Source organism: Apium graveolens, chromosome 10 (assembly GCF_009905375.1).
Source record: "Apium graveolens cultivar Ventura chromosome 10, ASM990537v1, whole genome shotgun sequence".
Lineage (NCBI taxonomy): Eukaryota > Viridiplantae > Streptophyta > Magnoliopsida > Apiales > Apiaceae > Apium > Apium graveolens.
In genome coordinates, this window is record NC_133656.1 from 104,041,048 (window position 1) to 104,065,395 (window position 24,348).

At 36.0% G+C, this 24,348-nt stretch overlaps 1 protein-coding gene and 1 non-coding gene across 2 annotated transcripts; one reads left to right on the forward strand and one right to left on the reverse strand.

Annotated features, from left to right (window-relative positions):
- The first annotated feature begins 1,338 nt into the window (after positions 1-1,338).
- Positions 1,339-3,798, forward strand: LOC141693901 (laccase-2-like). The gene is made up of 6 exons (XM_074499087.1): positions 1,339-1,483; positions 1,598-1,749; positions 1,843-2,087; positions 2,168-2,296; positions 2,375-3,328; positions 3,413-3,798. The coding sequence occupies exons 1-6, from the start codon at positions 1,355-1,357 to the stop codon at positions 3,541-3,543; spliced, it is 1,740 nt and encodes a 579-aa protein (XP_074355188.1). The 5' UTR covers positions 1,339-1,354; the 3' UTR covers positions 3,544-3,798.
- A 16,418-nt stretch (positions 3,799-20,216) lies between these two features.
- LOC141694813 (small nucleolar RNA R71) lies at positions 20,217-20,323 on the reverse strand. Its single transcript, XR_012564095.1, has one exon. It is a non-coding gene; the product is annotated as a small nucleolar RNA R71 (small nucleolar RNA).
- Between the last annotated feature and the right edge of the window lie 4,025 nt (positions 20,324-24,348).

Here is a 24,348-nt window from a genome sequence, read left to right on the forward strand (position 1 = left end):
ATGAGCGTATATCACTTGAAATATCTTCTATTTTTTAGAAGAAATTGTCAAAATTCAGTTATGACTAAATTTTTCTCAAAATGTCAAAATTTCATTGTAATCAAGAATCTCAACTTGTTATGAACTAAACACATTATATGCGGGGTTTTGACTTGCGAACGAACTAAACACATAAAATTAATTTAGCGGGAGATATTTCAGCTATATTTTAGCCCGTCAATCCTGCAAACCGATGATACCATTTTTTATGTGATAATTCTCTTATAAATACTGTAAAAACTGGATTGGAAAGTTAAGTTTTTCATTTCTTAGTGACTTTTACTGCCTGCTTTTTTCAATTTTTTGTGAATGGGCATACATAATAATGGCTAAACCCAGAATCTTGAGAATGACACTCTTGTTTTTAGTTTTAAACATGACATCCTGGTTTATATATTCTTGTCATTTTATACTTCGTACTCATTTAGGTACATCTCATTTGTTTAGGAGTGCAAATTATACACAAAAATCATCTGAAAGAATTGAAAGGTGAAATGTCGTATTCTGTCACACTGAAGCTCCTACGGTTTAGGATTTGTTTGGTCGGGAGAGAGAGCAGTGATGTCTTAATCTTTGGTTCCTACACTTGCATGATGATGATTAAAATGAACATGAACCTGGCTTAAAGTAAACATTAATTGATTGTGAGATTCACCTACATTTTTAACGGCTTAATTTAGCCAAAACCCAACCTCTTTTTAATCATATATTTAGCTCTTCTGGAACTAAACCAAAAAATATAGTAATTAAGACATTGATTAGTGTGATCATACATGAATATCTTCTTCAAATAGTTGCATACCCTGCAATCTTGTATACAATGAACTGCTGTGTATTTAGTATTGTAACATTGCAGAGAAGTACTATCTTATGGTACATAATCGTATCCATTTATTTGTTTAATTTATCGATCTGATATTCATTTATCGGGCCAACAAAGGATTTGTGTAGTGGTTGAGTTCTTGTCTTCGTTGCGGAAGGTCAAGAAAATAATTATACGGAAGTAGATAAGAATTGACCGTACTAGAAATGAGGTACGAAAATTGTCTTTAAATACACTTCTGTGGTCTACTGGACCAATAGTTGGTAGCGAATCTAATATGGAGCCCTACAGTATAGAAATGTTACTCCTAAAACGAAAACCTGTCATTTTCCTGCTAATATTTGTTTTAAAATTACTTGAGAGAACCTTAAAAATGAATAGAAGTGAAATGTCTAATCAACCAACCAAACAGGCCTCATGTTGTCTATATAAAGGCTTTACCATGTCTCATTGTACAAACAAACACAGTATTGAAATACAAAGAAAATAGCAATGGGGACTTCTCTCTTCTCTGCATCAGCATTTTTGCCTGCTCTAATCTTCTTCATGACTAGTGTCTGCTTTGCTCCTGAGGTGGTAACTGCGACGCGTGCTGGCATAACGAGGCACTATAAGTTCAATGTACGTGTGACGAAAATTGACTTCAACACATGCACGCACAGATAGGCATAGCACATTTTTATTTGTATACAGTCTGCAATGTTGTTAGTAACGTTTCTAAATTGTGTAATGCAGATAAGGTTACAAAATGTGACAAGACTATGTCACACAAAGAGCATGGTGACTGTTAACGGGAAGTTTCCTGGACCGAGGATTATAGCTAGAGAGGGTGATCGTATGCTCATTAAAGTTGTTAACCATGTCTCCAATAATATTAGTATCCACTGGTATAGATCAAATTCCAACCAGTATCATGTAAATGTATTTGTATTAATTTTTGAAAGTGTTGTTTTCGACAAAATGATTGATGAGGAATGCAGGCATGGAATTCGACAAATTCAGAGTGGATGGGCAGATGGACCAGCATATGTAACACAATGTCCCATTCAAAGTGGTCAAACCTATGTTTACAATTATACCATTATTGGACAGAGGGGAACTCTGTGGTGGCATGCTCATGTTTCATGGCTAAGAGCTAGCATTTATGGACCTATTGTTATCCTTCCCAAGCACAGCGTTCCTTATCCATTTCCTAAACCAGACAAGGAAGTTCCAATCATGTTTGGTACAACTCTTAAATATCATCCATTTATTGATTACAAAAATTCCTTAAATTAATCTAAATGCAGCTAATGTGGATTCCAGGAGAATGGTGGAATGCTGATACAGAGGCAGTTATCAGCCAAGCCCTTCAAACAGGAGGTGGACCTAATGTGTCCGATGCATACACGATCAATGGCTTCCCGGGACCATTGTACAATTGTTCTGCTAATGGTATATTTAGTGCTATTTTCCTTTTAAAATGAATTGACTGCTGATTACTCACTTCTAATTTTTGTTGTTGGAATTCAGAAACATTTAAGCTGAAAGTGAAGCCTGGGAAAACATATCTTCTTCGTATTATCAACTCTGCACTCAATGATGATCTCTTTTTCAGTATAGCAAATCACACCTTGACAGTAGTTGAAGCGGATGCAGTTTATGTCAAGCCATTCCAAACTGATATCCTCTTCATTACGCCAGGCCAAACTACTAATGTTCTTCTCAAAACAAAGCCTCTTTCTCACAACGCCACTACTTTCTTTATGTCTGCGAGACCATATGTTACTGGCCAAGGAACATTTGACAACTCAACGGTAGCTGGAATCCTCCAATACGAAAATGCCTCTTCTAATAACACAAATCTTCCTTTTCCTACTTTTCCTCCAATCAATGGAACATCATTTGTTGCCAATTTTAGCAACAAATTTCGTAGTTTAGCTAATTCACAATATCCAGCAAATGTTCCTCAAACTGTCGACAAACATTTTTTCTTCACAGTAGGCCTAGGAACACACCCCTGCCCCAAAAACCAAACCTGTCAAGGACCAAACAATAGTTCTAAATTTGCCGCCTCAATAAACAACATCTCTTTGGTTCTGCCTACAACTGCATTTCTCCAAGCATACTTCTTTGGGAAATCTAATGGCGTTTACACTACTGATTTTCCTACGACTCCTCTCATGCCATTCAATTACACCGGAACTCCCCCTAATAACACCGTAGTGACTAATGGTACAAAGTTGGTTGTGCTGCCATATAACACTACTGTGGAGCTGGTGATGCAAGATACTAGTATTCTTGGTGCTGAAAGCCATCCACTCCATCTTCACGGCTTTAACTTCTTTATAGTAGGCCAAGGTTTCGGAAATTATGATGCTAAGAAAGATCCTGCCAAGTTCAACCTCATTGATCCTGTCGAAAGAAATACTGTTGGTGTGCCTTCTGGTGGATGGGTTGTCATCCGTTTTCGGGCCGATAACCCTGGTGAGTACTATTACCTAGTTCATTTACTACACAATTTTAGTTTGGGCAGATAGGTTTAACCTATAAGTCTTGATCAAATAACAGGGGTTTGGTTCATGCACTGTCATTTCGACGTCCATTTGAGCTGGGGATTAAGGACGGCATGGGTCGTTTTAGATGGAAAGCTGCCTAGCCAGAAGCTGCCTCCTCCACCTTCTGATCTTCCCAAGTGCTAAGCATTTCTCCCAAGGAGTTGTGGATTGGTTCTTGTTTTTCTAAATTTTATTTCTTGATCATATAATTTTGTTAAATGAGTAATACCCATATGTTGGATTGGCTCCAATCCAGCACTGGTAATTTTGTGTGTACTATGGCATTGTTCTGTTTTTGTATTGCTCTTCCTTTGGCTTGCCAATTGTTCAAGTCGAGAAGATTTCGTGACATTTACAGTTTTTGCACTGATTCACCAATAATATTCATCATTATTTTTCTGAACTTCGATTTGCTTTCTTGTTTATAGTATTCACTGTCTGTTGTAAAATCCATAGTTACACATTAGATTACTGAGTGACCAACAACATCCATATTTGATTTTCCAAAATTTGTTAGGTAACTGGGACTTTTCATAGGACTCTAGTTGTGTACAGCTGACCAGAGTGGAAAGAAGATTATGAACAATAATTTTGGTTTCGGAGAAAGAAAGAATGTAAAAACTGTTGTAAATAACGTGTTGTAAATTTTGAATTACTTGATTAAGAATAATTTAATAATTGCACGTATAGAGAGAATAAAAGTTGAAGAGAGAATTGTATTTTATTATGTTTCAGTATATTTGGTTTCAATAACTGGACGTCCTATTTATAGAGGTTGGTTGACAAGTCTTATCGAGGAAGTCTCTCAGAACATATCGAGGAAGACTTGCACAGCTTCTTAGAGAAGAAACTTAGTAAGGAAGAATTGTAAAGTTTATTAAGGAAGACTTACGAAACTTACTAGTGAAGAACTACGAAACTTATCAAAGAGGATTTAGATAGCTTCGTTAGTAAGACTTGTCAACCAATCTCTATAAATAGGACCTTCAGTTATTGAAACCATATATACCGAAACATATTGAAATACAATTCTCTCTTCAACTTTTATTCTCTTTATATGTGCAATTATTAAATTATTCATAATCAAGTAATTCAAGATCTACAATACGTTATTTACAACACGTTATCAGCACGAGTATCTGCCCGAGCAAGCTTTATTTACGAAGGAGGTATTGTCCAAGTAAGCTCAGTCCACGAAGAAGGTATTACCCGAATAAGTTTCATTTAATGAAAGAGGTACATTTTAAACTTAATCATTTGATTCTAATTATTATCGTTATTTATTCATATTACTATTTAAACGCTATAAAGATGGCTAGCCATCAAGTATTATCCAAAAGTTTTCTGGCTGGCTATGCTGTCGTAACTTTTGTATTAATCGTATCATAAATGTTATTATTTGGAAATAATTGTTTAAATATATTTGTGAAGCATTACATCATATTTTAATATTTATTTTACATTCAGAATGGCAAATTTTGCAAAATTAGAGTTTGTTCCGTTGGATGTGTCTAGGGATAATTATTTATCTTGGGTACTCGATGCGAAATTACATCTTAGTGGTAACGGGTTAAAATACACCGTAAAATCAGGAAAGAGCCCAACTGTTGAACAAAATACTAAAGCTATCATTTTTCTTAGACACCACATCCATGAAAATTTGAAATATGAATATCTAACTATGAAAAATCCACTCACCCTTTGGACCAATCTCAAAGATAGGTTTGATCACCAAAAACTTGTCCATTTGCCGCATGCCCGTTATGACTAAATACATATAAGGTTGTAAGATTTTAAATCTGTCGCTGTATATAATTCTACCTTGTTCAAAATAAGCGCAAGACTGATTTTGTGTGGTAAAAATATTACTGATGTTGACATGATAGAAAAGACCCTTTATAACGACCCGTATATTTTTGAATTATTTAAATAGGTGATTATTAAGGAAATGTATTAAATTGTTTCACTTTTATAGTGGATTTAATGCAAACTTATTGGTATAAATATTTGAAGTGTCTCTAAAATTGTTTTTATGATTTTATAATTACAATAATTATTTTTAGGATTTTATAAAATTGAGAAATCAATATTTTTATTGATTATCTATCTTTAAATGTTTTCCTGATTTCTTTTACTCATAAAAATCTGTATTTAATTCCAGAGTTTCTCAAAAAAATCACAAAATTCATATTTTCCTAAGTTTATAATATTCTGAGAATTTTAAAATTATTTTGGAAATTTTCGGGATTAATTTCACCCGCGCGTTATTTCGTTTAATTGTTAAAAAGCGGGTATAAAGTGCACTTCAAAAATTGTTCAAAATTTTTGAAAATTTCATTTTTATAAACTTCTGGATATTTGTAATATTTTAAAATTGTTTTCGTAATTTTTTTTGAATTTGTTTTAAGTGCAGCTCGGTTCGTTAATGGTGAAATACGGGTATAAGTTGCATTTTAAAAATACTTTTAAGATTATGGAAAATTTATTTTTAATAACTTTGAATTATTTGGGATATTTTGAAGTTAATTTGGTATTTTTCAGGATTATTTTTATCCGCGCCTTATATCTTTAAACCAATTGAAGCGATACAAAAATAAGGTCATTCAGAGAGGTAGTACACGTGTTTGAACCTAGAAAATCAGACAAAAATGTGGCAGTTGCTCACCTTGGTGTTGCTTGGTGTTATAATCTGTTAAATATAAAAAAAATATATATACAAACACAGTTCTCTCTCTCCCATTCCTCCATCTCTCTCGCTGTTTAATCTCTCTAATCTCTCTCGCCTTCCTTGTGAATCTCTCTCGATTACTCTCACTTTCTCTCCCTTCTCTTTCCCTCTTTCTTCTCTGCCTTTGTTCTTCCATTTTTTTCCCCGTTTTTTGGCAAGTTCCGGCCATTCATTCCGGTTTCTAGTGGGATTCATTCATATTGATTATATATATATACACACGCTTGTGTGTATATATCTAATGTGGTGTTGCCTTGTTCTTTTGCTGCCCATTTTCTTTCCGGTTGCCGTCGTTTAAAATTCCGGCAAGGTGGCCGGGGGTGAGTGTGTGTCGATTGTGTTTTGTGTTGCGTATGTGTCTGCTTACGCTGCGTCTGATGTGTTTGCTGCGTGGTTGTATTTTCGTTGGTGCTGTGGCTATGTTAATCTGATTCGGTTTAATGGTTTATGCAGAATAAATTTTTTTGACTGCTTTCATGAAACAATAAATTATTTCGTGCGAGAAAATATTATCGTATTTAATCGGCGAAGTTTTGCGTTGGAAACCCGAGAATTAATCTGGTACCCGCGAAATTTTGCCGCCGTCCGCGATGACTTTTTACGAGCGGACAGTGGACCGTGATGATTATATTCTGAGTCCTACTTTAATAAATAAATATAAAATGTGAATAATAATTAATAATAGTACTGAATTGGCATTTGGGAAATTATGGGTGTTGGTTGTTGTGAATTGTTGTGGTGAAGTGACGTCGAATTGTTTCGACGGGTAGTCCGATAAACAGAGGAGGTGCTGCCCGATTTCTAGAAAATCGAACTACGGAAATACGGGAGCGTATCCAAGGATTATCGGGACATTGAGCGAGTATAAGTAAATACATATATGTAGGTTTTATACGGAACCTGATTGTATGTTGTGTTGTATGTTTTGTCCAAAATACAGTAACCCTAATTTCGTAAAATGACGAGTATACGTATTTTCTAAAAACGAACACTAGATCGATTTTGAGAATGTGAACCCTAATTGTTGTCTGTGTTATTCCAATATGAATAATTACGAGTCGGGTTTGAATATCGTTGGGTAAAAATTAGTATCGAGGATATGTCAAGCATAGCTAGACGTCTAACGTAGGGTATTTCGACCCTGTAGGTTATAGTCGGGAACCTGAAAGTGAACGATGTACTAAAGATAACCTAATGCTCAGTCGACGAGCTCAGTAGAGTTTCAAAAGAAAGACCTGAGTGTCAAAGTCGAATCCAATGGGATCTAGTGGTTGGACGTTAGAGCCTGAGCAGCAGAGTCGGCTCAGAGTTGATCAGAAATGGTTATAAAGCCCTATAAGGCAAGTACTTCCAGACTTTTCTTCAAGATATATCACAATTATTATCGAACTGTTTCATAACATGTCACTTTTATTCAGAATAACTCTTGTTTATATTGCAAGTGCTTTAAATTAATTACCCTTGAACCCTGATTCTTCCTCGATCTTGAGCCATAAGCCTTATTCTTTGTTAACCATCCTTTATTGATCCTCAGATACCAAATCGCACAAATATGATACTACTCCCCAAATGTATAACTATCAAACACCAAACACTGGAGCAAAATTGTTTGAAAATATAAAAACTTTTATACTCCAACCATTCTTTATAACATCAAAGAACTATACCTTGAAAAATCATTATTTGTCCAACGCCTGATCCTTTTACATACGGAAAACCGTTTCTTATACATACCCTGATATACCCTTGTGATATCCATGAGTTTCCTTGCGTTTTTAATTCAACTGATTAACCATCATTGATTATGATCTTATTTTATCGAATTATATTATTTATCATATTGAACTGCTTTAGAATTGGATAATTTTTTTTATATATGTGGACCAGATTCGTGGTCAGATCATATCAATGGTCAACTTAGGCCAATGTGTGCCTTGGATCCAGTGATTAGAGCAGTGTTGTGTGCTTTGCTCGGGGTTAGTGCGTGACTGATCAGCAGCCTAACCTTGGTTTTAGAACTTAAAATGAATATCCAATTCTAATGATTAGTTAAAAAGAAACTTGATTCATCTGGATTATCTCACTTGATCATTATTTAACTCAGTTATCGTTATTATGACTTGCTGAGCTAGTTAGCTCACTCTTGCGAATCTTTTTATGTATTCTACAATTAAGAAGGATACGGTTGATAGCGAGGTTTCCCAGTTCAATGTACGAGCTAAGATTCCAAATTGAGTTGGATCGAGCTAGCAGGAGCTTATGACGGTAGTGAGATAGTAAGATTGTAAGAATAATTTCATTATCAGTTGTAAGTTAAATTAGTTGGGATTTGGTACGTTGTAATAAAAATTAAGGTTGTGGCTTGTTTTCATACTTTAACCTGTGGCGATCCGTAGTTATATAGAGCAGGGTCATCGAAATTAATATTGTGTTTGTGGTGTGGATCCCAAACTTCTGACCCGGGTTGGGAGGGCGCCACAGGTTGGTATCAGAGCTACAGGTTATAAGTCACTGAAACAAGCCTAGATTGTCGGGATTGGGTAGAGGGTTAGGATTAGAAATAGTAAATAGAAAGATAAGACGTTGTGAGATTGAGTGTGATGGTATAGTAGGTCTCCGGCACGGTTCGTATTGCGATTTGGGGTTCTTAGCTTGCGACGTGATCTCCAGACAACGGCAATAGCAGATCTTGATTTCCCGGTGTCATTTGATCGTTTGGAGTTTTCCGTTCGAGGATCGCCATCTTCTATCAGATTTGATTTACACCTTGTTCTTCCATCAGTATTAATGGTATTACCTTCTGTTACAACAGTCGCACCTCTTCAAGCTATTCTACGCTATTCTACTATCTTTTGATACGAGACTACCTATTCAAGAACCTCCATCTGTTTAATTTTGTTTTACTGGACATTCGGGTGTGAGTGTATCTCTTTAGTTTACCCTACATGTTGTTTTATACCTTCGGTTTAAAACTTGTCCTATAAAGCAACAGTACCTACGAGGATGAATTCGGAAGTTACAGTGAATGGTGAGTACTTGAGATATAAATAAAGGTGAGAAGAAGTCTAGAAAGAAGATTCAGGTATTCCGAAGGATAGTTGTTACCAGATTAAAAGAAGCCATTAGAGATTAGGCCACCCATGACTACCTTGTGAAATGAATTTGATAAGTATTGAAAGGAGAGTTAGAGGAGATTATGGTTCTGGAGCTTTCTTAAAGATAATTAATGGTGTTATGACCATATGATATATTTATAGTAACAAGGTGATGTGACATCAGCCTACTTGTTGACTATTGAATAGCATGTTCTACTTAGCTACTGCAACGATAATGTCAGAAGTATTACCAGTATGGAAGCTTTGAAATGAAGCTACGAATAAGATAATATGCAACGACAGTTGAAGTTTTCATCGATTAAGGAAGGTAATAGACCCAATGAAGGAGAGGAGATAAATGGAAGTGAATGGACCTTTGTGTGATCATTTCTTTAACTTGGTATATGGTCATAGGAAGGACAACAACCAACTCATATAGTAAGGACAACCAGAATTGTGATTTTCAAAATTTTTAAACAAGTTTTTGAAAAAGATTTTCCCTTACAAAATTTTTAAAAGCCTTTTCAAATAAAATAAGTTTTAAACATTGGTTATCAAGTTACTACTTGAGTTTCCTGTTCGTTAAAAGACCCGGATTACCTGGAAGGATACTTATTTTAGACTTAGTATTGTTAATTCAGAGAGTAAAGTGATCTGCGATTATGAAGAAGTTGATTATTCCTAACGGTAAGGTGTAAATATTGTTTGACAAGGATAATAACAGAATCTACGTATGGAGTAATTATTTATCCAGTTGTAGAGACCATTAGAGTTAAAAAATTCATTTATTTAAAAAGAGCCTGGGCGTGATCGAAGGAGGTTGGGAAGATTTCCAGACCTTTCCAAAAGAAGAAGATTATTAACAAAAGGATTGCTATGTTGAATAATTCATGATTATTTCAAATTAAAGAGAAGGACACTCGAGGTTATCTGGTAAAACGTCATTATGATCAAATTGTTAAAGTAGTATACGTGTAGGTGCGATGTTAAAAATGCAATACGTGACAAGTAGGAATCTATCATAAGGCTTAATTTGCGAAGGCATTTCAGTGTACCTTCTAAAGTTGTTATATGACACAATTGGGATATGATCGATCAAGCTCGAAAGATGAATACAAATGAAATATGAGTGGTGACCAATGGTATCGTTCTTGTCTTTAATATTACATCGTAAATTCCTTTTTGAATCCTAAATAAGTATGAACTTCTTTTCTTAAATAAACTCTTTATGATGATATCAAAAAGGAGGATATTGCATTCCTTTCAAATTTAATTGTTCCCCGCAACTTTTGCTTTCTGATTGGGACAAACAGTGTTATGATGAGACACTTTGTCAGAATGACGAAGGGTCAGGTGGGACGCCACCTAATCATGTGCTGTATGCTACATGGTATGAAAGACTGGCCATCTTAAGTACCAATGTGGTTGTCTCATTCATATTCAAATCCTTACTTCTTCTTTCTTTTCAACTCTAATTTTTGTTAAATTGTGAATCCTTCTAGTTACTTCATTGTACTGTCATTCTTTGCAAGAGTTTTTCAAACAGAAATCAACGTATAATGGACTAGGCGGGCAAAGTTCCATCTACCTCTCACGCATGGGAAGCAAATAAAGGCATATGACGGGAATTGCAAATCACTAACCTAGTCAGGGATGCACTAAGAATCAAGGGAATCTACCCCAATAAGGAATACGTCTTCGAGAACGAGAATATGCGATTTTCCTGCGAAATATGTTATTCAGAATACGGATGTGATGATATGGATGATTATGGTGAATACCTTATGCGTTAAAGTATTGGAAGAGGTGGAAGCAACTTAATTGTTTATTCCCTAAGGTATTGTTGATGAAATGATTTACCTCGTTGAATTGGTAAGATTTTGATTAAAAGACTAGAAAAGTCAAGAACGTGTATTTGTTAAGTAAATAAGTATCAATGGGGAAAGTGAGATTTCTGACAATAAGTTTGTGAGAATTTGATATTATTCTAAGGAATGAATTAACTATTTAAGCGTGATGTCCAAATAGATCGTTGTGATGAAAAGATAGTTCTGAGGACGCCAAATGAAAAAGTGATGAGGTTCAGAAGATGAAAGAAGGTAAAGAATTTGTTAATGATAATTACGGTGATCAAGATATGAGCATTATGGTGATTATGAGATAAATAAAAGTCAGAAGCAAACAAAATTTGAAGATTTTATAGCAATTAAGGAATTTCAAGATATGTTTCCAGATAAATTATCGATATTCCTCCAGATAGAGAAATGAAGTTCATGATTGACTTAACACCTGAGACGAAGCCAGTGACCAAAGTCTTACATAAAATGGCACCAGTTAGAATAAGGGAGTTAGCAAAGCAGATGCAAGAGATGCTAGAAGAAGAAGTGATTAAACCCAGTGGATCCCATGAGGTGCACCGGTACTAATTGTTAATAAGAAAATGGAAGTATGAGATTATGCATCGACTAAAGAAAGCTCAACAAGTTTACTATCAAGAGTAAGTATCTGTTACCTCGAACTACTGATTTGTGGATCAAACAGAAGAAGCAAAGTATTTTCTAAAATTGATTTAAGATTTGGGTGTTACCAATTGGAGATTGAACCTATGGACAGAATCTTTAAGGAATATCTGGATGAGTTGTAATTACGTTACTTATAGTCAACGGAGGACCACGCGAAGCATTTAATGACAATTGGGGAGTCGGAGAAGAAAGAAGTGGTATGTAAAGTTTACAAGGTGAAAGTTTTGATGGTAGAAAGCATAAATAATTAATGAGAAGGAGACCAAAGGAGATCCGGTAGAAATTAAAGTTACTATGAATAAAGAAAGGCCAAAATGTACCAATAAAAGTAAGGATTTTTACCATGGACCGGTTATTATAAAAAAAAAACTTGTGCAAGATTTCTTGGAAGTTACAATACCTTCGACGAAGCTAACCAGGAAAAGCAAGAAATTTATTTGAAATGGAGAAGGGTAAAGAAAGTTTTGCGGAATTAAAGAAGAAAATGATTACAGCACCTGCTTTATCATTTCGAAAGTACCAAAGAGGTTTGATAGTTTATATTGATGCTTCTCATAAGGGATTAGGATGTGTGTTGATGCAGCACAATAAAGTTATTGTATATGCACCTAGACAACCGAAACCTTATGAGCAGAAGTATCCTAATCATAACTGGGACTAACAGTAATAATATTTGTTTTGAAAGATTGGGAAATATGATATGTATGGAGAAAAGTGTAAGATCTATACGAACCATAAAAATTTGAAGTATGTACTCACGCGTAAAAGCAAATATAGAGGCAGACGATAAGCAAAAAGGAGAGAATCAACGTAGAAACGGTATCAGAAGAATTATCTATGGAATTTTGTAGTTGGAATTGGAAGTTAAAGTTCGTAATCTAAAAAGAGCAAGGATGGATAGTATGACCTTTCGGTCGAAGTTGTGAAGGGAAAGATAAGATGTCAAGAAAAGATAATGGATTGCGATGTTAGTGGTTATTAAAAGGAAATTTATAAGCCCAGGAGGACGATCACAGTATCCCCAGGTTTTCTTCCAGCACTTGGATACTACAAGTAGAAGAATTAAGAAATGAGATTCCACAGGGAATTCACAATATTAAGTATCTAAGTTATTGAAGAGATACCAAGATATATGGAAATTTAAAGAAAAATAGTGATAGCCAGGTATAAGAAGGAAATTTCAAGATAAATCAGGAAGTGTTGGACATGTCAAAGAGCTAAGACGAAGTATTGGAAGGCCTAGTGGATAAGGAAGACCCAGGAAGTGACTTTACAAGAGGCGAATCGTGAAGTGTACCAGTGATGTTAAGGGAGAAAAGGAATGAAATTATGAGAGTATGTACTGATTATCGGGAGTTTAACAAAACAACGAAGAAGAATAAGTGAACCCTACAAAGAATTAATTTCCTACGAGACCTAATTCAGGAAGTGTATTATGTTTCGGGGATTAACTTAAGATCTGACCTGAGAATATATCAGAGATTATGGTTAAAATGAGTTATGAGCATTGCAAGCTCCGGTGATGTTAGGCGAGATAACAAGTGTATCAGTTGTCTATAAGAAATTAAGGAACATGTTATATAAGGAATACTCAGATAAACAAACTGTAGTTATTGATAACATCCTCATCTACTCAAGGACTAAGAAAGTCTGCGTGGAATGCCCAAGGATTTTTTCTCCAAAGATCAGAAGGAAAGCAACTATACATTGAGTTTTCAAGAATGAAATTTTGACTAAGGTTAACAAAGGATTCTGAATTAATCCATTAACAACTACCTAAGCAATGCCATATGGTAACGGATGTCTTATGCTGACAGAAAGGACTGAATGTAATTAAGACTACCGAGGAGTTAATAGACGAATTGGAAAGAGTGGAATCCGAAGTTCAAATACTTAAAGGTGATAATACGTGAATATATGAGATTACTTTTCAGCCCTAACTGATAGAAACGAATAGGAGATGTTTAAATGTTTGGAAACCAAGTTGAAAATGCACACCGCCTACCAACCTTAAGCGAAGAGTCAAAGTGAGGAAGCGATCTAGATAAAAAAATAAGAGATGTGGAGATGTGGAGTTTTAAGGAAAACACTAGAATGATCATTTATCATCGATGTCAGCTTTGGAATGCCATTTTATTCAGGCTTCATGTGAACGCAAGTGTAGTTCCCCATTTGTATTGAGATAAAGTGGGAGAAAGAAAGTTGTCAAATTCAAAGTTAATCCAGCACACCAAGGGCGTAACGATATTGATTGAAGTAGCTCAGAGTAGACAAAGAAAGAAGCGGAATTATATCGAGGGAGAGTATGAATATAGAAATAGGACCAGTAGTGTTAGTAAAAGTGTCGTCTTGAAAGAGATTGGATAAGTTTGAGTAGAACGGACAAGTTAAGTCCTAAAAAAAAATTAGTGAACCATTCGAGGTATTGATAAGTATAGATAAAGTTGTTCATGAGTTGATATTATCATCGCAACAGTATGTACATATAATGTGATCTGCATGTTAATATTAAGGCGATAAGTATTTGATTTGAATCGAGTGGTTGATTAGGAGCCAAGGGGCTCTTGTCCAAGTTGTACAGCATATAGTGATCGATTTAAATTCTAGATCGTTAAAGGCAGGTCATTGGAAATGAGTGTATATCTATAGTAAGTACGTTCGAAATTCTCGATTAGAAGAGTTTACTAGGAAACTAAAGTCAGATATGCTTGATAAATATCCTCACTTGTGTAATTAGACCAGATTCTGAGGACAAAATCTTTTTAAGGGGGGAAGGATATAACGACCCGTGTATTTTTGAATTATTTAAATAGGTGATTATTAAGTAAATGTACTAAATTGTTTCACTTTTATAGTGGATTTAATGCAAACTTATTGGTATAAATATTTGAAGTGTCTCTAAAATTGTTTTTATGATTTTATAATTACAATAATTATTTTTAGGATTTTATAAAATTGAGAAATCAATATTTTTATTGATTATCTATCTTTAAATGTTTTCCTGATTTCTTTTACTCATAAAAACCTGTATTTAATTCCAGAGTTTCTCAAAAAAATCACAAAATTCATATTTTCCTAAGTTTATAATATTCTGAGAATTTTAAAATTATTTTGGAAATTTTCGGGATTAATTTCACCCGCGCGTTATTTCGTTTAATTGTTAAAAAGCGGGTATAAAGTGCACTTCAAAAATTGTTCAAAATTTTTGAAAATTGCGTTTTTATAAACTTCTGGATATGTGTAATATTTTAAAATTATTTTCATATTTTTTTTTGAATTTGTTTTAAGTGCAGCTCGGTTCGTTAATGGTGAAATACGGGTATAAGTTGCATTTCAAAAATACTTTTAAGATTATGGAAAATTTATTTTTAATAACTTTAAATTATTTGTGATATTTTGAAGTTAATTTGGTATTTTTCAGGATTATTTTTATCCGCGCCTTATATCGTTAAACCAATTGAAGCGATACAAAAATAAGGTCATTCAGAGAGGTAGTACACGTGTTTGAACCTAGAAAATCAGACAAAAATGTGGCAGTTGCTCACCTTGGTGTTGCTGTGTGTTATTATCTGTTAAATATAAAAAAATATATATATACAAACACAGTTCTCTCTCCCATTCCTCCATCTCTCTCGCTGTTTAATCTCTCTAATCTCTCTCGCCTTCCTTGTGAATCTCTCTCGATTACTCTCACTTTCTCTCCCTTCTCTTTCCCTCTTTCTTCTCTGCCTTTGTTCTTCCATTTTTTTCCCCGTTTTTCGGCAAGTTCCGGCCATTCATTCCGGTTTCTAGTGGGATTCATTCATATTGATTATATATATATACACACGCTTGTGTGTATATATCTAATGTGGTGTTGTCTTGTTCTTTTGCTGCCCATTTTCTTTCCGGTTGCCGTCGTTTAAAATTCCGGCAAGGTGGCCGGGGTGAGTGTGTGTCGATTGTGTGTTGTGTTGCGTATGTGTCTGCTTACGCTGCGTCTGATGTGTTTGCTGCGTGGTTGTATTTTCGTTGGTGCTGTGGCTATGTTAATCTGATTCGGTTTAATGGTTTATGCGGAATAAATTTTTTTGACTGCTTTCATGAAACAATAAATTATTTCGTGCGAGAAAATATTATCGTATTTAATCGGCGAAGTTTTGCGTTGGAAACCCGAGAATTAATCTGGTACCCGCGAAATTTTGCCGCCGTCCGCGATGACTTTTTACGAGCGGACGGTGGACAGTGATGATTATATTCTGAGTCCTACTTTAATAAATAAATATAAAATGCGAATAATAATTAATAATAGTACTGAATTGGCATTTGGGAAATTATGGGTGTTGGTTGTTGTGAATTGTTGTGGTGAAGTGACGTCGAATTGTTTCGACGGGTAGTCCGATAAACAGAGGAGGTACTGCCCGATTTCCAGAAAATCGAACTATGGAAATACGGGAGCGTATCCAAGGATTATCGGGACGTTGAGCGAGTATAAGTAAATACATATATGTAGGTTTTATACGGAACCTGATTGTATGTTGTGTTGTATGTTTTGTCCAAAACACAGTAACCCTAATTTCGTAAAATGACGAGTATACGTATTTTCTAAAAACGAACACTGGATCGATTTTGAGAATGTGAACCCTAATTGTTGTCTGTGTTATTCCAATATGAATAATTACGAGTCGGGTTTGAATATCGTTGGGTAAAAATTAGTATCGAGGATATGTCAAGCATAGCTAGACGTCTAACGTAGGGTATTTCGACCCTGTAGGTTATAGTCGGGAACCTGAAAGTGCACGATGTACTAAAGATAACCTAATGGTCAGTCGACGAGCTCAGTAGAGTTTCAACAGAAAGACCTGAGTGTCGAAGTCGAATCCAATGGGATCTAGTGGTTGGACGTTAGAGCCTGAGCAGCAGAGTCGGCTCAGAGTTGATCAGTAATGGTTATAAAGCCCTATAAGGCAAGTACTTCCAGACTTTTCTTCAAGATATATCATAATTATTATCGAACTGTTTCATAACATGTCACTTTTATTCAGAATAACTCTTGTTTATATTGCAAGTGCTTTAAATTAATTACCCTTGAACCCTGATTCTTCCTCGATCTTGAGCCATAAGCCTTATTCTTTGTTAACCATCCTTTATTGATCCTCAGATACCAAATCGCACAAATATGATGCTACTCCCCAAATGTATAACTATCAAACACCAAACACAGGAGCAAAATTGTTTGAAAATATAAAAACTTTTATACTCCAACCATTCTTTATAACATCAAAGAACTATACCTTGAAAAATCATTATTTGTCCAACGCCTGATCCTTTTACATACGGAAAACCGTTTCTTATACATACCCTGATATACCCTTGTGATATCCATGAGTTTCCTTGCGTTTTTAATTCAACTGATTAACCATCATTGATTATGATCTTATTTTATCGAATTATATTGTTTATCATATTGAACTGCTTTAGAATTGGATAGTTTTTTTTATATATGTGGACCAGATTCGTGGTCAGACCATATCAATGGTCAACTTAGGCCAATGTGTGCCTTGGATCCAGTGATTAGAGCAGTGTTGTGTGCTTTGCTCGGGGTTAGTGCGTGACTGATCAGCAGCCTAACCTTGGTTTTAGAACTTAAAATGAATATCCAATTCTAATGATTAGTTAAAAAGAAACTTGATTCATCTGGATTATCTCACTTGATCATTATTTAACTCAGTTATCGTTATTATGACTTGCTGAGCTAGTTAGCTCACTCTTGCAAATCTTTTTATGTATTCTACAGTTAAGAAGGATACGGTTGATAGCGAGGTATCCCAGTTCAATGTACGAGCTAGGATTCCAAATTGAGTTGGATCGAGCTAGCAGGAGCTTATGACGGTAGTGAGATAGTAAGATTGTAAGAATAATTTCATTATCAGTTGTAAGTTAAATTAGTTGGGATTTGGTACGTTGTAATAAAAATTAAGGTTGTGGCTTGTTTTCATACTTTAACCTGTTGCGATCCGTAGTTATATAGAGCAGGGTCATCGAAATTAATATTTCATATACAGGTTGACATATTGTGTTTGTGTTGTGGACCCCAAACTTCTGACCCGGGTTGGGAGGGCACCACACCCTTTCAACCTTTCACCCCAACACTATGATTTTGGCGCAACAGTATAGGGAGTGCAATTTTCGGAAGTATAGCGAGCTGATATCTCTTCTTCTTGTCGCTGAAAATAATAATGACTTGTTACTGAAAAATCGTTAGATACGTCCCGCAGACTCTGCCTAGTTACTTGAAGTACATAACACGCATTCCAGAAGAATGAGTGTGGCAGAGAGCATAAAGGAGGATGAGGTTATGGACGAAACTGTGGGCATGAAAACTTTCGAGGCCGGTTTCGAAATCATTATAACTCTAGCCACCTTAAGTGGCAGCATGATGGTTACAACAACTCTGACCACCAGAAGTGGCAACTTGGAGTACCAAATAAAAGGAAGGCATGATAAGTGGATTTTATATCCACTTGGAATGCTTTATTACAAGCTTAAATTGGTGTTTTGGACTCAAGTTGTTGGTATTTTGATGTGTTTTTGTGTTATTGCATTTCAGGTATCAGTTATATGAAGAAAAGAGCTTTTAAAGGAAATATGATAAAAAGTGATCAGATTTGGAATCCAAGGCCATTGTCAAGTTGTAGAGAATCTCAATAGCTTCGCGTGGGTAGTTGAATCGCCTAATTCTGACGAGTAGAACTCAAGTTATGGCCAAAATAAGATTCATCAGAAATCTTTCCAGACAAGAGCTGAGCGCCCGTCCAGAGAGCTGAGCGGCCGCCCAGAGAGCTGAGAAGCCGCCCAAGGCGCGGCTGGTCGCTGATTTCGCTGAAAAAGCCTTTTTAAAGTGAAATTTGACGATTTTAAAGATCCAGGTCCACTAGGGGCGTATATATACTTAAAAAAAAGAGTTTTCATCATCCGGGAAGATTGAGATACCAAGGAGAAGACCTAGAAGCACAGAACAACTCCGAAAAAGAAGATCTCATTTTCAACTTGTGATTCTTTGAATTAGTTGTAACTTTGGATGCTCATTTTCGTTCTTGTTGAACCTAGATCTCGTTTATTCGTACTTTAATTATTATTCAGTTTATTAAGACCTTATTTTATACCATGCTTTCATTGGAACCCATGGTGATGATGAGTTCAATTATGGGCTAATCGTTATCATGGGGTTCTAGCGGATTTACTTATGGATTTCAATAGTTAATTGTTTTGATATCTTGGTATGTGGTGATTGTATGATATCCTAGTATTGGTTGTGCTTATTCGTCTTATGTGCGTAGCTAACATATAAGATAGCGTGTTAATCTCTATTGAAGCGACAGTGAATATAGAGGTTTAGAACTTGCCATGCTAGCATAGGTTCATGTATTATATGCATGATTCGTAGGTAACTCTAATCGTTTTACTTTCCCTATGTAATCAAGATAGATAACTTATGCTTAAACCGTTATGTTGTCAAATTCTATAGACATATAGGGTCTCAATATAATTGGTGCCTATTCAGCTTCTATCTCTTTTGTGGATGTCTAGTAGAATGGTACTCGTACAACGAAAGTTGGCGTTTATCAGTTTCGTGTTATCTGATTAGTGTCATCACCATCACATGCTAAGGTTAAGAACAATGACTTTGAATGAAGTATTTAATGAAGTTAGAATCCCATATTTGTCATATATATTAATTCAACCTCAATTCTCTTAGTTAATGTTATTTAGTATAATCTCTTAGTTTAATAAAAACCCAATTTGTTATTTGTCTTAGCATTGAGCGATAACCATACATTGTTGCATAGGTGCATAAATTGAATTTAACCTAAACCAGTCTCTGTGGGAACGAATCTAATTTATATCTTATACTACTTGCGAACGCGTATACTTGCGTAAATTTTAGCGCGTGTTTTCGCCCTAACAAGTTTTTGGCGCCGCTGTCGGGGACTCGGTGTTAATTTTTTGTTTATGTGCTTGTCATCAGTGGTCGTTAAAGTTCACTGACTTGGACTCTTTTACTTTCACGTTTATTTGTTTGTGTTTCAAGTACTCATTACAATGGGAGACCCAGCAGCACGAATGAAAGCCTTGATGGATTTTTCTCAATTCAAGATCAATGACATTCAATCTAGCATTATCCGACCAGCTATCACAGCTAATACCTTTGAGATCAAGCCTGGCATAATTCAATGGGTATAGACTTCAGTCCAGTTTGGGGGTTCTCCTACGGAAGATCCCAATACACACATTAGGGATCCCATAGAGATCTGTGACACCTTCAGGTTCAATGGTGTTTCGGAATAAGCTGTGAAGCTGAGACTATTCCCATTCTCTCTGAGGGACAAGGCTATGAGCTGGTTACACTCTCTACCAGCTGGTTCGATTACTACTTGGGAAGATCTTGCTCAGAAGTTTCTTACTAAATTCTTCCTTATGGCGAAGACAGCTGCAATCAGGAATGCTCATACTCAATTTACGCAACAATCAGGAGAATCTTTATATGAAGCTTGGGAGCACTACAAGGAGATGCTTAGGAAGTGTCCTCATCATGGAATGCCTGATTGGATGATCATCAATTGTTTTTATAATGGGTTGGGAGCACAGTCCAGACCCATGCTCGATGTAGCAGCAGGTGGAGCATTATGGGCAAAGAGCTATGAGGAAGCTTATGATCCAATTGAACTGATGGCTGCTAATGAATATCAGTATCCAACCCAGAGATTCCTATAGGGCAAGGTAGCAGGAGTTCTTGAAGCGGATACAGCTACGGCTATCACTGCTCAACTGAAGGCGTTGTCTATGAAGATCGATTCTCTGGCTAACTATGGTGTTAAGCAGATAACCAGTGTTTGTGAGCTGTGTGCAGGTCCACATGCGACAGAGCAATGCACTATATCTAGTGACTCAGCTCAGTTTGTGAGCAACTTTCAGAGATCGCAGCAGCCAGTTCCTGCCACTTATCATCCTGACAACTGGAATCATCCTAACTTCAGCTAGAGCAACAATCAGAATGCGATACAACAGCCGTTCCAGCAGTTTGGAGCAAAATAATTCAACTCTCATGGTTTTCAGCAATAAATTGCACCAAAACAACAACTCCAACTTCAACAACAAACTCATGATGCAGGTCTATCTTCAAATGAAAAATCTGAATTGGAGGAGTTGAGGCTTATGTGCAAAAACCAGGCTCTTATATGCCAAAGCCAGGTTGTGTCTATCAAGACTCTGGAGAACCAAATAGGGCAAATTGCTAATGCCTTATTGAATCGACCACCTGGAACACTTCCTAGTAATACAGAAATAAATCCAGGCAAGAGGGAAGTTGAAGAATAGGTGAACGCCATCAACTTAAGGTCTGGAAAGGTCGCAAGCCCCCAAATTCAGCAAGACGAAGAGCCTGAAAAATCTCCAGATTCAGAAAATGCATTTGTGGCTGAAGAAGAAGTGCAGAAGGAAGCAGAGGTGGAGCCAAGGAAGACTATTGTGGAACACACTCCTCCTGAGGGTAATACAGGGGAGAAACAGATCTATCCTCCACCTCCTTTTCCTAAGAGGCTGCAGAAGAAAAAGCTGGATAAGCAGTTTGAGAAGTTTTTGGAGGTGTTCAAGAAACTTCATATCAACATACCTTTCGATGAAGCTCTTGAACAGATGCCTAGCTATGCGAGGTTTATGAAAGGTATTCTCTCTCGGAAAATGAAGCTCGATGACTTAGAGACTGTTGCTATAACGGAGGAATGCAGTGCTGTGCTACAACAGAAGTTGCCTCCGAAGCTTAAAGATCCTAGAAGCTTCACTATTCCTTGCACCATCAGAAACTTGTCGTTTGACAAGTGTTTATGTGATTTAGGAGCTAGCATCAATCTGATGCCCTTATCTATCTTCAAGAAGCTTGGTCTGCCTGATACGAAACCAACAGTCATGTCATTGCAACTAGCTGAACATTCCATCGCTTATCCACGAGGTATAGTGGAGGATGTCTTGGTCAAGGTGGATAAACTCTTCTTCCCTGCTGACTTTGTAATTCTTGATTTCGAGGAAGATAAGAAGATTCCCAATATCTTGGGAAGACCATTCTTGGATACATGCCGAACTATGATCGATGTGCAAAAAGGAGAGCTTTCGATGAATGTTTACGATCAAAAGGTCACTTTTAATGTGTTCAGGGAAATAAAGTTAACCACAGCTAAAGAGGAGTGTTTTAAAGTAGATCAATTGCAGGTTTTGAATGCACCTCAGTGGAAGAGGAAGTTAGATATGCCATTTGATTCTCTTGGGTTAGTAGAGTTAAAATTTTCTCAGGAGTGTTTTGAACCATTTATTCAAGAAGTTCCCACACTTGAGCTCAACCGAATGCCAGATCACTTGAGTTATTCATTCTTAGGTGCACCCCATGATAAGGGGTTGGGATATATTTTTGATGATGTAGAGAGTGGCTGGACGGATCTTCCAGTGCCTACAAAGGGTTCTTCTCATGCGCCACAGTTAGTTGATATGAATGGTATTGGTGATGAGCAGTACAGGTGATTGACTAGGTGTATGGAGGCCATGCACGACATTCACCATCATTTTGCTGCAGATTTGTCACACGCTTTCGATACTGTTGTTCGAAACACTGGTGGAGAGGTTAATTGGCCACCTGATCCTCCACCCGATGAGGGTGACTCTCCCACTGACTAGGTATGCCTGAAATCCTTATTATTACCTTCAATTAGGACATAGAAAATTTTAAGTTTGGGGGTGATAATGTAAGGATTAGTAGTGTGTGTGTCCATATAGATTCATATAGATTCATATTGCATGTTTAGTTGTAGTTCATTCATATTTTTGCATGATTATTCATTTAGGACATATTTGTTTATTTTTATGTGATTTCATATAGTTGCATTTTCATGCATATTTAGCATGATCCCTTAAGATGAACTATGATATTTGATAAGTTGATGTTGATTTCAGTGTGGTGATGATGAATAGAGGGATATTTAAGTCTTAATGAATTGATTTGCATGCTAGAAACAAATATTTTCACAAGTCTTATAGGGTAGCTTTTGAACTAGATCATGATCATACTTGTTTGTTGTTGAGATTTAATCACTTGGTTATATGGTGAATTTGTGATATTCTCGTAATGACGTAAAAACACTGATTTTTTTTATCTGGAGAAAAACTTGGATTTCATTGCTAGTTGTTGTAAGGCTAGGCGTCAAATGGCTAGTAGCCGGCTCATATTTTTATGAGTAGTCTAGGGTTGAATGAGATGGAGCGAAATGCACTCATTCAGAAATTATTGAAAAAAAAAGAAAAAAAGAGAAAAAAGAGAAAAAAAAGATAGAAAAAAGTATGTGTTTATGCATAATTGATCAAAAGTGAGCTCTTTCATTCAATAGCCTTTTCGTTCTTAACCTTAGCATGTGATGGTGATGACACTAATCAGATAACAAGAAACTGATTAACGCCAACTTTCGTTGCACGATCAAATAAGCATCTTTGCTATGTGTTCAATAATAGTGTGAATCCTTGTATAACTCTATTAGAAATGAGGTGTTGAGAGTCATAATGCGTTTATTGTCTATTCTGTTATAAACTTTTGATTGTTTCGATGATAGATAAGTTATGGTTATTGATCTAGTATCGAGAGATATCTGTTAAGCATTCCACACACGCACGTTTCTGGTTTTTGAGTTGGTTTGTGGGATTTATTCGAACTCTGTTTCAATTTAATGCATTCTTAGAGGCATTGGCTTATTCATTTGGTTATGGTTATTCTGAGGGGATCGATTGCATTATCATTTAGTTGCATTCACATAGTTGCATTCATGCATTAGGTTTGTTTTGTAGTTGTGAGTCTATTTATGCTTGAGGACAAGCATCGATTCAAGTTTGGGGGTGTGATAAGTGGATTTTATATCCACTTGGAATGCTTTATTACAAGCTTATATTGGTATTTTGGACTCAAGTTGTTGGTATTTTGATGTGTTTTTGTGTTATTGCATTTCAAGTATCAGTTATATGAAGAAAAGAGCTTTTAAAGGAAATATGATAAAAAGTGATCAGATTTCGAAGCCAAGGCCATTGTCATGTTGTTGAGAATCTCAATAGCTTCGTGTGGGCAGTTGAATCGCCTAATTCTGACGAGTAGAACTCAAGTTATGGCCAAAACAAGATTCATCAAAAAAATTTCCAGACAGGAGCTGAGCGCCCGTCCAGAGAGCAGAGCGGTCGCCCAGAGAGCTGAATGTGTAATAACCCCAATTTTTGGGAATTTTTGAAACCCTTATGAATAGTGTTTTTGCTGAACGAGAAAACTTTTCATGCCACGCTATGTAGGGGTTCTGTTATTGATCTTATGGGATATTATTAGTACTCTATGTGGTATATAAGTGTATGTAAAGATCGTCAGAATCCAATTCCGAACACTTTGGTTTTTCCCGGAAATCCACAAGATACGGAGAGAATTGAGTATAAGGTAACAGAATAAAAAGGATTTAAATTAAAGGATTATAATAGAGGATCATAAAAAGGAATATAATGTATTGAGAAAGGTTAAGGGAACCTAAGTAATAAGATCCCGGGTATGATC

Bases quoted from the DNA above. Each gene is read 5' to 3' on its own strand.
- LOC141693901 (XM_074499087.1), top strand. From the start codon at position 1,355: ATGGGGACTTCTCTCTTCTCTGCATCAGCATTTTTGCCTGCTCTAATC. The intron at 1,750-1,842 runs GTATAGATCAAA...TGAGGAATGCAG, and splicing joins AATAATATTAGTATCCACTG to GCATGGAATTCGACAAATTC. The intron at 2,297-2,374 runs GTATATTTAGTG...GTTGGAATTCAG, and splicing joins GTACAATTGTTCTGCTAATG to AAACATTTAAGCTGAAAGTG.